The sequence below is a fragment of the Daucus carota genome, chromosome 6 (genome assembly GCF_001625215.2).
Source record: "Daucus carota subsp. sativus chromosome 6, DH1 v3.0, whole genome shotgun sequence".
NCBI classification, from domain to species: domain Eukaryota; kingdom Viridiplantae; phylum Streptophyta; class Magnoliopsida; order Apiales; family Apiaceae; genus Daucus; species Daucus carota.
In genome coordinates this window covers 6680204-6694482 of record NC_030386.2, presented here as the reverse complement: position 1 = coordinate 6694482, position 14279 = coordinate 6680204, and the positions used below count along the sequence as shown (strand labels likewise).

The following is a 14279-nucleotide window of genomic DNA, read 5'->3' as shown; positions in this document are numbered from 1 at the left end:
TTAATTATTTATAATCAAATGTATGAAACAAATAATTTTAAATTGAGAAAAAATTATATTCATGTTTCAAGACTTTCTTACCCCTAACACGTAAAGATATATATCAAATATAATCTCATAATTTATTTTTAAATATTTGTTATTTTATGTCAAATTATAAATATCAAAATATTTTAAATTTCAAATATGAATATTAAAATACGTGTCGAGCCATCAACAAAATAAAATAGAGTGGAGGAGGAAGTAATAGTTAATTATTACTCCTTCCGTCCCACCAGGAAGTTTACGTACACTGTTTGCACACATTTTGAGTTTCTTATAAAATATGGTTCCATAATATTTTTCTAAATATTTTCTTCATTGAATAAAAGTTGAAATGTCAAATTTTTATTCGGAAAAAAAATAAAAAAATATTATGAAACTAGACTTTATAAAAGCCTCAAAATACTTATCGAAAAGTAACGTAAGAATGTGATTGGACCTGAGGAGTATAATTTTTACTTATATCCGTTTCTTATTTTAATTTAAGCTTACCCAAAATACACGGCAATATCCAGGGATGTGGGGTATAAATATTGTATGTTTTTCCGCACACCTTTTGTCTTAAAGTGTAGTACATTAACAAGTGTTGTCAAGTGTATAGAATAGAGAGAGAGAGAGAGAGAGAGAGAGATGGAGAGAGGAGGTCAAGTAAGAATTGGCAGTGATGATGAAGATGATGTTGTTGTGTTTGCAGTAAATGGAAAAAGATACGAGGTTTCAGTACACCCCTCTACCACTCTTCTTGATTTCTTGCGTTCTTCTACCCCTTTCAAGGGTGTCAAGCTCAGCTGTGGTGAAGGTTTGTCCTCTTTTTTTTCTACAAAAATTTGATGAATTTGGAATCTTTAGTCCTTATGTATCTCCATGGATTTATACTTTTACTCTCTTCTAAGACCTGTTTTGCTTTGATTTTCTTTTCATCTTGGCTCATTGTTATGGGATGCAGCAACATACCTCATATATTTCTAATCTTTAGACTTTATTTTGCATGTGGCTTCTTAAATTTGTAGTCTTTATTCAAAGTTTACAAATTGGGTTCATGAATTTGTAATTTTTATTCCAGTTTTGCAAAAGGCCTCTTAAATTTGTAACCTTTATTCTTGCTTTTGCAAGTGGCTTCCTGATTTAGAATCTTTGTTCTCCATTTCTTTGCTGTTGATTCGTTTTGTAACATAAAGTGGTTTATTAGGATTGCCAATATATGAAAATGCAATCTTTGTCTAATACTATATACTGTACAAGATAAAATTGTGGTGTCTTTGTTACTTTAAAAAAAATTAAAAGTGAAAAGCTACACTGTTTATTCAAATTTGCCATCTTATTTCTGGGCTGGCAACATGAATTGAATTTTTGGAATTATCAAATTTTAAAGATAATATCTATGAATATAGAATAGCATGTAAAAGTATGTTTGTTACAATTGCAGGTGGTTGTGGTGCTTGTGTTGTTTTACTGTCTAATTACGACCCTTTGCTAAAGAAAGTAAAAAGTTACACTGTGAGTTCATGTCTTACACTTGTTCATAGTGTAAATTATTGCTCAATTACAACAACTGAAGGACTTGGAAATAGCAGAGATGGTTTTCACCCAATCCATGAAAGATTTTCTGGTTTTCATGCTTCTCAATGTGGTTTCTGTACGCCCGGAATGTGCATTTCGCTGTTCTCAGCGCTGGTCAATGCCGAAGAGAAGCAGAGGCCGGACCCCCCTACAGGATTCTCCAAACTCACTGTTTCAGAAGCTGAAAAGGCTATATCAGGGAATCTGTGTAGATGTACTGGATATCGACCCATTGCAGATGCCTGTAAAAGTTTTGCTGCTGATGTTGATCTGGAGGATTTGGGAATGAATTCCTTCTGGAGAAAGGGAGAGAGTAATGAAGATAAACTAAGTAAATTACCTTCTTATAATCCGAAAGATGATGTTTGTACATATCCTGAATTCTTAAAAAGAGAATTGGAGTCTACAATGTATTTGAGCCCTCATAAAAAGTCTTGGTACAGTCCTCGCACTCTTGAGGAGCTCCGAACTTTCACTGACCCAAAATTGTCTACAACTCGAACTAAGTTAGTTGCTGGTAACACAGGAATTGGTTATTACAAGGACCTTGATCAATATGAGAGATACATCAACTTGAGGAATGTCTCTGAGCTTTCATCAATTAGTAGAAACGAGACAGGGATGGTAATTGGAGCAACTGTCACAATATCTAAAGCTATCTCAGCATTGAAAGAAAAAGTAGGTGGCGTCGTATGTTCAGATTGGGAATTGATATTCACCAAAATTGCTGAGCATATGGAGAAGATTGCTTCAGAGCCTGTTCGTAACTTAGCTAGTGTAGGGGGGAATGTGGTTATGGCACAAAGACATTGTTTCCCATCAGACATTGTCACAGTACTTCTTGCTGTGAGTTCTACAGTTGATTTAATAATCAATACAAAACGTGAAAATCTTACATTGGAGGACTATCTGTCAAAGCCACCATTGGATAATAGAGGGGTTCTATTGAGTATCCAAATTCCTTTCTCGACCTCATTTACAAGTAACTTCTCTACCAAAACTAGTAAGTTGGTGTTTGAAACTTATCGCGCTGCTCCAAGGCCACTTGGAAATGCACTCCCTTACCTAAATGCTGCTTTTTTAGCCATTATTTCACCAAGTAAAATGGGATTTGTGATAAATAAGATTAAGTTAGCTTTTGGTGCTTTTGGAGCTAAACATGCCATGAGAGCAAGGGAGGCTGAAGAATACTTGGCTGGTAAGCCTATAAGTTTGAATGTTCTCTATGAAGCTATTAACATAGTTCGAGCCACTGTGATTTCCAAAGATGGAACTTCAGATGCTACTTATAAATCAAGCTTGGTTGTCAGTTATCTTTTTAAGTTTCTTTATCCCTTGTCTGATGGCGTTGTTTCGGTTTCCAATGGTTTATCTACTCATAATTCTGCTAACAACTTTAAAGATGGAGACAACCTGTCAAATGATGCTAAAAAGCCTTCACTATTGTCATCTGGAAAGCAGCTGGTGGAAACAAGCAGAGAGTACTATCCGGTTGGTCAACCAATTGTTAAATCCGGTGCTTCTATTCAAGCTTCTGGTTAGTTATGCCTCCTCTGTCTCTTCATTTCAATTTATACCTGATGCATATTAGTGCGGTAAATGCATCAAGAAACATAATAACTTTCTAGACATTATGTTTGGGAGTAATTTTAACATTAGCTGATCCATGTTCAAATAGAAAATATCTTTCTGACTGTTGTTTCCCTCATCAATCATATAGGCGAAGCTGTTTATGTAGATGACATTCCTTCACCATCAAACTGCCTTCACGGTGCATTTATATATAGCACAAAGCCACTGGCAAGGGTGAAGAATGTCCGATTCAAGACCAAGTCACTACCAGATGGAGTAACTGCTGTTATAACCTACAATGATATTCCAAATGGAGGGGAGAACATAGGTTCTAAGACCATATTTGGTACAGAACCACTGTTTGCTGACGAAATTACCAGGTGTGCTGGCCAGTGTCTTGCTTTTGTGGTAATTTTGCTCTATCCTGGCTCTTGTATGTATTTTGATCTATGGTATAACTTATTTAATGACATACAACAGTCTTTTATGTTCTTTTTGTAATATCTTATTTAGGCTGCAGATACACAGAAGCTTGCAGATAGGGGTGCATCTCTGTCCCTAATTGATTATGATACTGATGATTTAGAGCCACCTATATTAACTCTTGAAGAGGCTGTTGAGAAATCAAGTTTCTTCGAAGTTCCTTCCTTCTTATATCCGGCCCCGATTGGGGACTTCTCGAAAGGCATGGCTGAAGCTGATCACAGGATTAACTCTGAGGTAATTGGTAATATGCTTTTCATTAATAAAGTACTATTTTTGTAAAATTGACTTTTGCTTCCCTTTCAAATTGTTTATATATTTGTGCGGTTGATTTTCAGATCAAACTTGGTTCCCAATATTATTTTTATATGGAAACACAAACTGCCCTTGCTATACCAGATGAAGACAATTGCATGGTGGTGTATAGTTCTATTCAGTGTCCAGAGTATGTACACACAGTTATTGCAAGATGTCTTGGTATACCTGAACATAATGTTCGAGTTATCACGAGAAGGGTTGGAGGAGGTTTTGGTGGAAAGGCAATAAGGGCCATGCCTGTAAGTGCACATGTCAGAATTTCCATATTATTTTAATAAATCCAACTTCCTACTAATTACAGAATATACTTATCTTTTAATTTAAATAATTCATGACACGACTTCATTCTTTTAATTTTTTTTTGAAGTAATGGATTGCATGATAATGTTGTTAGACGCTTCAATCGACTACAAGATGGATATTCTTGGATTTATACTTATATTGTTGGTAGGTAAACAATTAAATTATTCTTATCGTTTGGTAAACCAATTGAATTTTTATTGTTAATGGGTAAACCAATTGAGTTATTCTTGTTTTAGGCCATGAGGACATAAAATGAAAAGAACCTATATATTAATATGTATATATGAGTTTATACTAAATCGACATGAAGAGGGGGAGGGGGAGTGCTACCGTTGCACTTTAAGTTTCTCGTATAAGATACCACTCTGTTACCCAAAAGTTAGTCAAGTGTTAAAATATAAGAGTATCACATCTAAAAGTTAAAAAGAACGTTGGAAATGAGAGTATCACATGTAAAAGTCAAAAAGTTGCGGCATTAGCTGCTAAAGTCCATAGAAATTTGTTTCACAGAGAATAACGTAAACATAATTATTGTTACTTAAAAAGTTATTTCCTCCGTCCCTCTCATTTATTTACGGTTTTTTTCACTGCTTGGCAAGGATTTTAAAATGTATATAAAATATATAGTTTCATAACTTATTTTTGAAATTTTATATTTTTAAATAAAAATTTAAACATTAAATTTTTTATTCAGAAGTACAAAAAAGTAAAATAATTTATGAAAATATACTTTATAGGAGCCTTAAATGGCGTGCGAAACCATCTGTCCCAAATTTTTAAGAACCTGGAGGGACAGAGGGAGTAAATTTAATAAATCAATGAATGAAATCCATATACCTGGTCACTTTATTTGCTAGGTAAAACAAAATAACACAAATTACAGTGGAGGGATAGCACCCTATTGTATGTAAATTCGTATGGTATATATCATATATATTATGTTTTAAACTATATTTTGATGTCTTAGACTTTGTTTTTTTCCAACTATTTTGACAATGCTGTTTATCGATGTAGTAGATAGTTACGAATGCTGAAAGTGTGGAAAATATAACGTTTATATGGGTAATTATGTCATTTACTTATATTTAACATTTGTTTAATGTTCACGTAGTGGAATGGTATTGTATCTGCAAAACTCAAAATATAAAGGGTGGCACTCGTAAGTCAAACACATGAACTAGCAAATCTGGAATAGCCAAATATAGAAAGGTACTATTAAGAATTTCCTTTATCTATTGAACGCTTCATGTTAAATTCTCTCCAAAAATATATGTGAAATACAACATTTCATGCTGACACTTTACATCATTGGAGTCTTGTACTTCCATAATACTAAAAAACGTAATGAAAAGCCAAAGAAGCTAATATGTGAGTACTATATGGATGTATCTTATAATCTACTCCAGGTACAAGCTAGTACAAGCTAGTAGTCTTATATCTCTGCAAGACTGCAACTACTTACTATGTACAATGTTGATATCATACAGTAAACAAAATCAACAAATGCAGCCTGATCTTCTGACACTCCCCTTAAGTTCCCCTTTTGCTCAGTCAATTTTGACATTTATTATACCATTCTCTCAATGTAATATAGATTCCTACGCACAAATACTTGTTTAGACTCATCCTTTGCAATATTAGTCTTGTCATTAGATCTCTCATTTCTGTACATGTAATATACTTGGTATATCAAATTTTAGGTAGCAACAGCATGTGCACTTGCAGCATACAAATTGCGGCGTCCTGTACGAATGTATCTTAATCGTAAGACTGACATGATAATGGTGGGAGGAAGGCATCCCATGAAGATAACTTATGATGTTGGGTTCAAATCCGATGGAAAGATTACAGCCCTACACCTATGTATTTTGATCAATGCAGGGATGTCTGCAGATATAAGCCCTATTATGCCAAATAACATGTTGGGGGTGCTTAAGAAGTATAATTGGGGAGCCTTATCTTTTGACATTAAGGTATGCAAAACAAACCATTCCAATAAATCTGCAATGCGAGCCCCTGGGGAGGTGCAGCCATCTTTTATTGCAGAAGCTGTAATGGAACATGTTGCCTCTATGCTTTTCATGGAAGTAGATTCTGTTAGACACAGGAACCTTCACACATTTGATAGCCTCAATTTATTCTATAAGCATAGCGCAGGAGAACTTGTGGAGTATACTTTGCCATCTATCTGGGACAAATTACAGGTAACATCGAATTTTAGCCAAAGAACTGAAATGATACAACAGTTTAATCAAAAGAATTTATGGAAGAAAAGGGGAATTTCTCGAGTTCCCATTGTGCATGAAGTAACCGTGAGACCTACCCCGGGGAAAGTAAGCATTCTTTCAGATGGGTCCGTTGCTGTAGAAGTTGGTGGGATTGAACTTGGGCAGGGGCTGTGGACGAAGGTCAAACAAATGACTGCATATGCACTTGGTACGATTCAATGTGATGGAACTGCAAACCTTGTGGATAAGGTACGGATTGTACAAGCAGATACATTGAGCTTAATTCAAGGCGGGTTTACAGCTGGAAGCACGACTTCTGAATCAAGCTGCGAAGCAGTTAGAATTTGCTGTAACATTTTGATCGAACGACTCTCCCCTTTAAAGGAAAAGTTGCAGGCTCAAATGGCTTCTTTGACCTGGGATACTTTAGTTCTCCAGGTATATCTGATTTCTTGATAATTTAGTTCTTCAGGTATCTCTCATTTCTTGATAAGAATTTATCTAAACCTCTTAAATTTCCTCATATTATGTATCTCCTTGCAAGCACTTTGTTTTGTTTTTCACTTATGCGTGCCGTTGGCTTTATAAATGATATTGCATGAGGATATTCTTCTTAAAGGTGTACACTGTATATGTATTTAAGAGACCTGCATTATTCACCCGTCAGATTAAAAAACCTCACGCCATCATGATTGGATCAGAATTAAACTGCAATACAGTATATGCAGGTACTTGACTGGATTAATTTAAATGTACTAAGGATCATCAGGGATCAATACTTAAAACTGTATTAACTATTACGTGTTATTTGGTAAAGGTCAATAGCAAGAACTTAAATACTGAAGCATAATGCACACATGCTTTCACTGGTGCTCGAACCTTGGACCTCTTATTATCAAGAGAGAAGATGTATTCATTAGCGTAAGCCTTGCAGATTAAGTGCTTCGGATGGTAAATGGTGGTTATAGTTGGATTTTATTCAAGTCTAGTATGATGACAACATACCAGAGCTCTGTACTTAATTGTGTTCTATACTTATCAAGTATAGGAATAGGATCCTGACAAAAGAAAAGAGTATATAACAACAAACTTCTATATTTTGTGATGAAAACATATGAGAAAAATGTCTCCAAAGTTATTATAAAATGGAAATGATTTAAAACTGATTAAATTGAGCTGGAAGAACAAATACAAAAAAGAAAAGAGAAAAAGAAGCTAACAAGGAGAAAGTACGGCTGCATGCTACAGAGCAGCAAACAAAAATTTGTAGGCTCCATCCCCTAGTTTGCCAGTAAGCAGAAATGTCAAAACACGATTCAGTTAGCTTATTTAAGGATTTCTGAGAATCAATTTGAATTTATTAGACTTTACTCAATAGGCACTAAATATAACACTGCTGTGAAGCTCTAGACATTTAGTTAATCACAACTCATGGCAACAAGCTTGGACAGAGTATCTGCTGTATCTCATGCAGATAATTCCCTCAACATGCAGGCACACAGGCAAGCTGTGAACATGTCAGCAAGTTCGTATTTTGTGCCCGACTTCGGTTCCATGCAATACTTGAATTATGGCGCTGCAGTAAGTGAGGTAAGCTGCCTCCTGAATTCTAATACTTATTTTTCTTGGCATCTCGGTATATATTTAAAAAGATAAGTGTTTTGATATATATCTTGAACCAACCTTGCATGCAAACAATACTTTCTGTTGGTTTTATTGAGGGAAAAGAAGAAAATGTCAGATGATTTTTACTAATCTCATTTATGTATTCTGTCTGACAACCCTCAGATTTGGGGTCTAGATCTGGTGCCACTAAAACCAAAATAACATAAACTCGGAATAAGAAGAGAAAATAAACTCGACCCCCTAAAATAGGATTGTAAACAAGAAACCGAAAACTATTACATCTATTACAACATATGTTATGTCACTAGCAAGACCTCGACAAGAAGCGTTGCTAGCAATCCAAAAATATAAACCTGTTGACAACTTAAACTGAATACATACATAGCTCCTACATCTGCACAACATCCGCTGCCTCAAAAGATCAAGCTACCCGCCCACCTACATCACGTCTAAGAAACTGCAATGTATTCCTAGCAGCGTTCTTAAGGGTAGTCTTAATGATACGAACCATCCTTGCCCCTATCTGAAAGAGTTAGAATAATAGCAGTGCTCAGCTATATAAAAAGAACAAATGTAACAAAATGATAGGGATTAAAATGACTGATCTCAAATGTAAATTGTCAGGTATTTTCAACAATAGAGAACAACACAGATAGATTTATAAAAGTATGGCAATTACAAGGAGTTTAACATTTAAAAACTATTATGTGAAAATCATCCGCCTACGGTGCATGTTCTGCGTCGGTGATCAGCCGATCATCAAGCACTGGATACAGTCCCACATTCTGTCCCAAAAAGAACAAAGGGGTACCTAAGGCACACGTTGGCCTAAAATAATGTAACATGTAACTAACGATCGGTACCGCAGTCCAACAAATGAATTCCGCCTGGTTATGAGGTTTTATAATTAGTTAGTAACACTTCTATATTAAAAGCCTTTTTAAATTTTTATTTTCATTTCACTATACTCGAAGGTGTCAAATCATTTTAAATCAAAATTCATGGGGCAACTCTCCGTGTATAGCACTTTCCTGTTAACCAAGTTTAAAAATCAAGTTTAATGTGGTTTAGTTCAACATTCTCAATGTGATATAATGTCAAGGGAATATTGAACAAGATATAATCATTTGCCTCGTAAACAGGGTTATGTGTTTCCGAATAGAGATTCCCAAAAATTGTAAGGATCATTCCAGGTAAGACACAAGAAACTGAAGTCAGCAGTATATATGTATCATGGAATTGAATTATAAACAGGACAATGGAACTGTTACTGAAAGACAATAGAAAGAATAGAAGAGAGAGGGAACTTGCCCTGGTAACAGCTTTCTACTATATTTTAATGGTCTATTTACTGCCTGACCTGGTCTTCTAGCTGGTCCCCCCCCCCCACCCCCCCCCCCCCCCCCCCCCCCCCCCCCCCCCAACCCCATCCAGAATTCTGGTTTTGGATTAAAACGAGGTTGAAAACCTGTATGTGGTGGTGCTCCTTCAGCTGTCTCTGCCTTCCTCTTCTTGTTATCTTCTTCCTTCTGTGAAAAATCACTCTCTCCATCTGTACCACCGCTGTATATTCTCTTAATTCAAACATTGCAATTTGCTTCTGATCCACTACTTTAACCTCTTGTGAAATTGTTTAGCTCTTTTCACTTCTGAATCCATATAATCTGGAACAACCCTGGATAATTCGGTGCATTTGGCCTCGTAGTTTACTACACTTGAGTTCTCTTGCTTTAATTCTAAAATTTTTGATTTCAATCTGGTCCTGCATATACGTGGGGAAATACATATAAAGATTTACTGAATTATTCCTTGAGAAGTATTTCCCCATGTATATGCAGGAGCAGATGGAAAATCAAATTTTTAGAATTAAAGCAAGGGAATCGGAGTTGAGCAGACTATGATGCCACCAAATTCACCGAATTATCCAGGTTTATTCCAGATTATCTGGATTTAGAAGCGAAAAGAGCTAAACGATTTCAACAGGGGTTAAAGCAGTGAATTGGAAGCAGAGTCGCAATGTTCGAATTAAGTGAACATAGAGCGGTGGTACAGAAAGCCATGATTATAGAAGGAGAGGGCGATTTTTAACGAAAGGAAAAAGATAACTAGAAGAGGAAGGCAAGGACAATTGAAGGAGCACCATCATAGAGAGTTTTTCAACCTCGTTTTAATCAAAGACCAAATTCCAACCAGGGAGGCGGGAACCAGCTTAAGAGACCAGGCCAGGCAGTAGATAGAGCATTAGAAGATAGTAGAAAGCTATTATTAAGGCAAGTTCAAGTTCACTCTTTCTTCTATTCTTTCTATTGTCTTTCAATAAAAGATCCATTGTCCTGTTTATAAATCAATTCCTTGATACATATGTACTAGTGACTTCAGTTTCTTGTGTTTTACCTGGAATGATCCTTGGAATTTTTGGGAATCTTTATTCGGAAACACATAATCCTGTTTACATTAGTGGCAAATGAATGATTATATCTTGTTCAATATTCTCTTGATATTATATCACTTTGATAAGGTTGAACTAAACCAAATTAAACTTTAGATTTTCAAACATGGTTAACAGGAAAGTGCTATACACGGAGAGTTACCCTGTGAATTCTGAATTAAGATTATTAGATACCTTCGGCTTCGGGTATAATGAAAATAGAAATTGAAAAAGGCTTCTAATATAGAAGTGCTATTAACTGGTTATGAAACCTGTTAACCAATTGGGACCGTGGTGCCAGTCGTGAGTTACACGTTACATTATTTTAAGCCAATGTCTGCCTTGGGTATCCGTTCGTTCTTTTTGGTACACACTGCAGGACTGTACCTGGTGCTTGATGATCGGCTGATCACCGACACAGCACATGCATCATAGGCGAATGATTTTCACATAATAGTTTTTAAATTTTAAATTCCTTGTAATTGTGATACTTGTATAAATCTATCTCTACTGTTCTCTATTGTTGAAAATACCTGTCAATTTAAAGTTTATATCTAAAGTTCTATCATTTTGCTCTTTTTATATACTTGTTGAGCACTTCTTGCTCACTCTTGCTATTGTTATAACTCTTTCAGCAAGGGGCAAAGATTGTTTGTATCCTTAATACTACCTGTAAGAGCACTGCTAGGAATCCATCGCAAGTTATTAGATGTGATGTAGGTGGCCAGGTAGGTTGATCTTTTGAGGCACCGAATATTGTGCAGATGTAGCAGTTCATTCTGATCTCTGGCTAATTCTACTTATCCAATAGCTAACAATTTAAAAATAACTTTAAAATAATCTCGAAACTCCCTCTTAATTCTAAGTACTGACCGATGATGACATCATCATTTGCTAGAAACTTCTCTTCACAAACTTCTTATAGGTGCTCTTCTTACCAGTTACAGATGTTGATGCACTTCTCATCATCCACTTACTGCCTTTAGGACCTTTTTTCTTTAAATCAGGAGCACTTCTCACCGACAATTCTACTTCTCTATTTCACACATCTATGGTGTGCCAATGTTTTTCCTTTCCTCTTTGAACCTCTCGGTGTTCTCCCCTGAGAAGCTTTATCATCAGCGTCAGAATCTTTAACACCATAAAAAGCGTCTTTGTTTTTTGGCGGTTCACTCGTAAGCAGCTTATTTTTAACACCCAGTTTTCTCAATCGAACTAGCTCTTATAGCAGTTGTTGTTTTCTCATTGGAGAGAAAAGAAGAGAATGTTAGATGATTTCTACAGTTCTCATCTATACATATTGTATACATCAATTTTGATCTATATATTTTGAATACATTAATTTGCCTTTTATGGGCCAAGACATATTGATAAACATCCTTCAAAGATAGGATTCAAAATGCATACCACTACTAACTTATTCATTCTAATCTCTAACTAATTCTATCCGGTAGCAAACAATTTAAATAATTAAAAAAAAATTAAATAACGTTGAATTAATCTCAACACTTCTCTAACAATGCTTTTACGGATGATGAAACTCTTCTTTGAGGAATATGATATATAATGCATTAAGTCTCATTACTAACATGCTTAGGGAGAAATATATTTGTATCTCAGGTGGAGATAAATACTCTGACCGGAGAAACTACAATTCTTCGCTCGGATATCATTTATGATTGCGGACAGAGCTTGAACCCTGCTGTAGATTTGGGACAGGTTCGTCAAATTTCATAAATCAGAATTTCATTCTTTTTAATCTTTCATTTGTCATATTCTACTTAGTTCTGAGCAATTTACCACATTTGGTCCTTTACATTAGAAATATCTGATAAGACCATACTGACCAAATAAAGCATAACTAACCAGAGTTGCTAAAAAAAAAAGCGCAACTAACCCGAGTTGCTGATAAAGTACAACTTGGATGGATCCTATCTGATCATGTGGTGATTTTGTTTTTTTATGTGTATTCATAATATTAGTTTGATATTTAGTTGGTTGCAATTGAGTAGATATGTTTAATGATTCAAATAAGAAGTTTACTCGTATACAGATTGAAGGTGCTTTTGTTCAAGGAATTGGATTCTTCATGTCTGAAGAGTACCTTACTAATTCAGATGGACTAATGGTTGCGGATAGCACATGGACATACAAGATACCGACTATTGATACAATTCCAAAGCAGCTTAATGTTGAGGTACTTAATAGCGAACATCACAGAAACCGTGTTCTCTCATCTAAAGGTATGGCTGCTCTCTTTATTTGGCTGATTAGGTATTAAAAATCTAATATATAAGCATGCAAATGGGTTCGCAATTAAAATTGATGACCTGCTATTATACTAAAACTGCAAGGATAGGCGAAGAGATAAGATATCTAGTAATAAAATAAAATGTTAGTCAAAATCCACTTTACTAAAAAGGAAAAATCATTAAGAGTAACCTAACACCGCCTAAAATGGAAAAATCATCAAAATCTTTATTTAATAACAGTAACAGTTCTAAACACTTCTAAACACTGACCTGGTTGATGATTGCTACCAGGGTTATACAACTAACGTGATCAGCACCCTAACAATTTAGTTACAATTACATCCAGGAGCTTTTAGTATGGAAGGCAGGAAGAACTCTGAAGCCAAGAAAGAACTCAAGCAGCAATACTTATTATTATCTAGGCTAAATGCCCTTTTAACCCTCAATGTTTCGGGATGTGAACTGATGCGGCCTCAATGTTTTGACTCGGCCGATTAAACCCTCCAAGTATATGATATGTCCTGATTAGCCCTCATACCGGGATGAAGCCAAAAAAGGGTATATAACGGAGGACAAACTTGAGAATTACTATCAAAGATAAAGTTTGCTCGTTCCTTTAACCCCTAAAAGATAGTTTGCTTATTTATTTTAACCCCTAAAGAATATTAGATATGTATTTTAACCCTTTTAACCCTCAATATTTAATGTCCTTTTAACCCTCAGGAGTGTGAAATGTCATGTTTGACCATCTGTTATATACTGTTTTATGGTATGAGGGCTAACCAGAACATATCAGATATTTGGAGGGTTGAATCGGCCGAGTTAAAACATTGAGGACGCATCAGTACACACCCCCAAACATTGAGGGTTAAAAAGGCATTAAGCCTATTATCTATATAATGTTTTAAAAGATGTCAAGTTGCCTTCAAACAAATTGTGTTATATTTAAGTTGTTGCAAAGCTTCTCATTTAGTCTTGTTCATTAGATCATCTGCAAATGCATAGACTGGCACATACATCAGTACATCACCATGACCTAAAGAAGTTTTGGCCACTTGTATATCTACTTACTGAAGTCTATGATTACATTGCAGCTTCTGGTGAACCGCCTTTACTTTTGGCAGTTTCAGTACACTGTGCAACAAGGGCTGCCATAAAGGAAGCTCGAAAACAACTTCATTCTTGGAAAAATTCATCAGACCAGTCTAACGTTTCATTCCAATTAGATGTCCCCGCTACCATGCCTGTTGTGAAGCGACTTTGTGGAATGGATTATGTGGAGTCCTATTTGCAGAACTTGTTATCTTGTCAAGGAAGAAAACAGGCTTAATGTTTTTCTTTCCGCATGTCTGATGAGAACTGATATTATACACACTTCACTTGGAATAATATTGGGGTGGAGCTAAAAATTTATCTTGAGAATTTTTTTCCTTTTTTCTATAAATTTCTTTGATATATTTTATCCAA

The 14279-nt window shown here is 35.4% G+C and overlaps 1 protein-coding gene across 3 annotated transcripts; it reads left to right on the top strand.

Moving 5' to 3' along the window:
- The first annotated feature begins 598 nt into the window (after positions 1–598).
- On the top strand, positions 599–14267 carry LOC108227368 (abscisic-aldehyde oxidase). Of its 3 annotated transcripts, XM_017402475.2 has the most exons (10): positions 601–841; positions 1469–3139; positions 3323–3582; positions 3688–3894; positions 3996–4214; positions 5979–6944; positions 8001–8096; positions 12181–12279; positions 12614–12803; positions 13907–14267. In XM_017402475.2, exons 1-10 carry the CDS (start codon positions 673–675, stop codon positions 14140–14142), a joined length of 4113 nt encoding a protein of 1370 aa, XP_017257964.1. In that variant the 5' UTR covers positions 601–672; the 3' UTR covers positions 14143–14267. The 3 variants fall into 3 exon arrangements, 1 of the variants encoding a protein (XP_017257964.1); XR_010284220.1 differs by lacking the exons at positions 12614–12803; positions 13907–14267 and adding an exon at positions 9971–10402 and having other exon boundaries at positions 599–841; XR_010284221.1 differs by lacking the exons at positions 12181–12279; positions 12614–12803; positions 13907–14267 and adding exons at positions 9971–10402; positions 11196–11274 and having other exon boundaries at positions 599–841.
- The last annotated feature ends 12 nt before the right edge of the window (positions 14268–14279 follow it).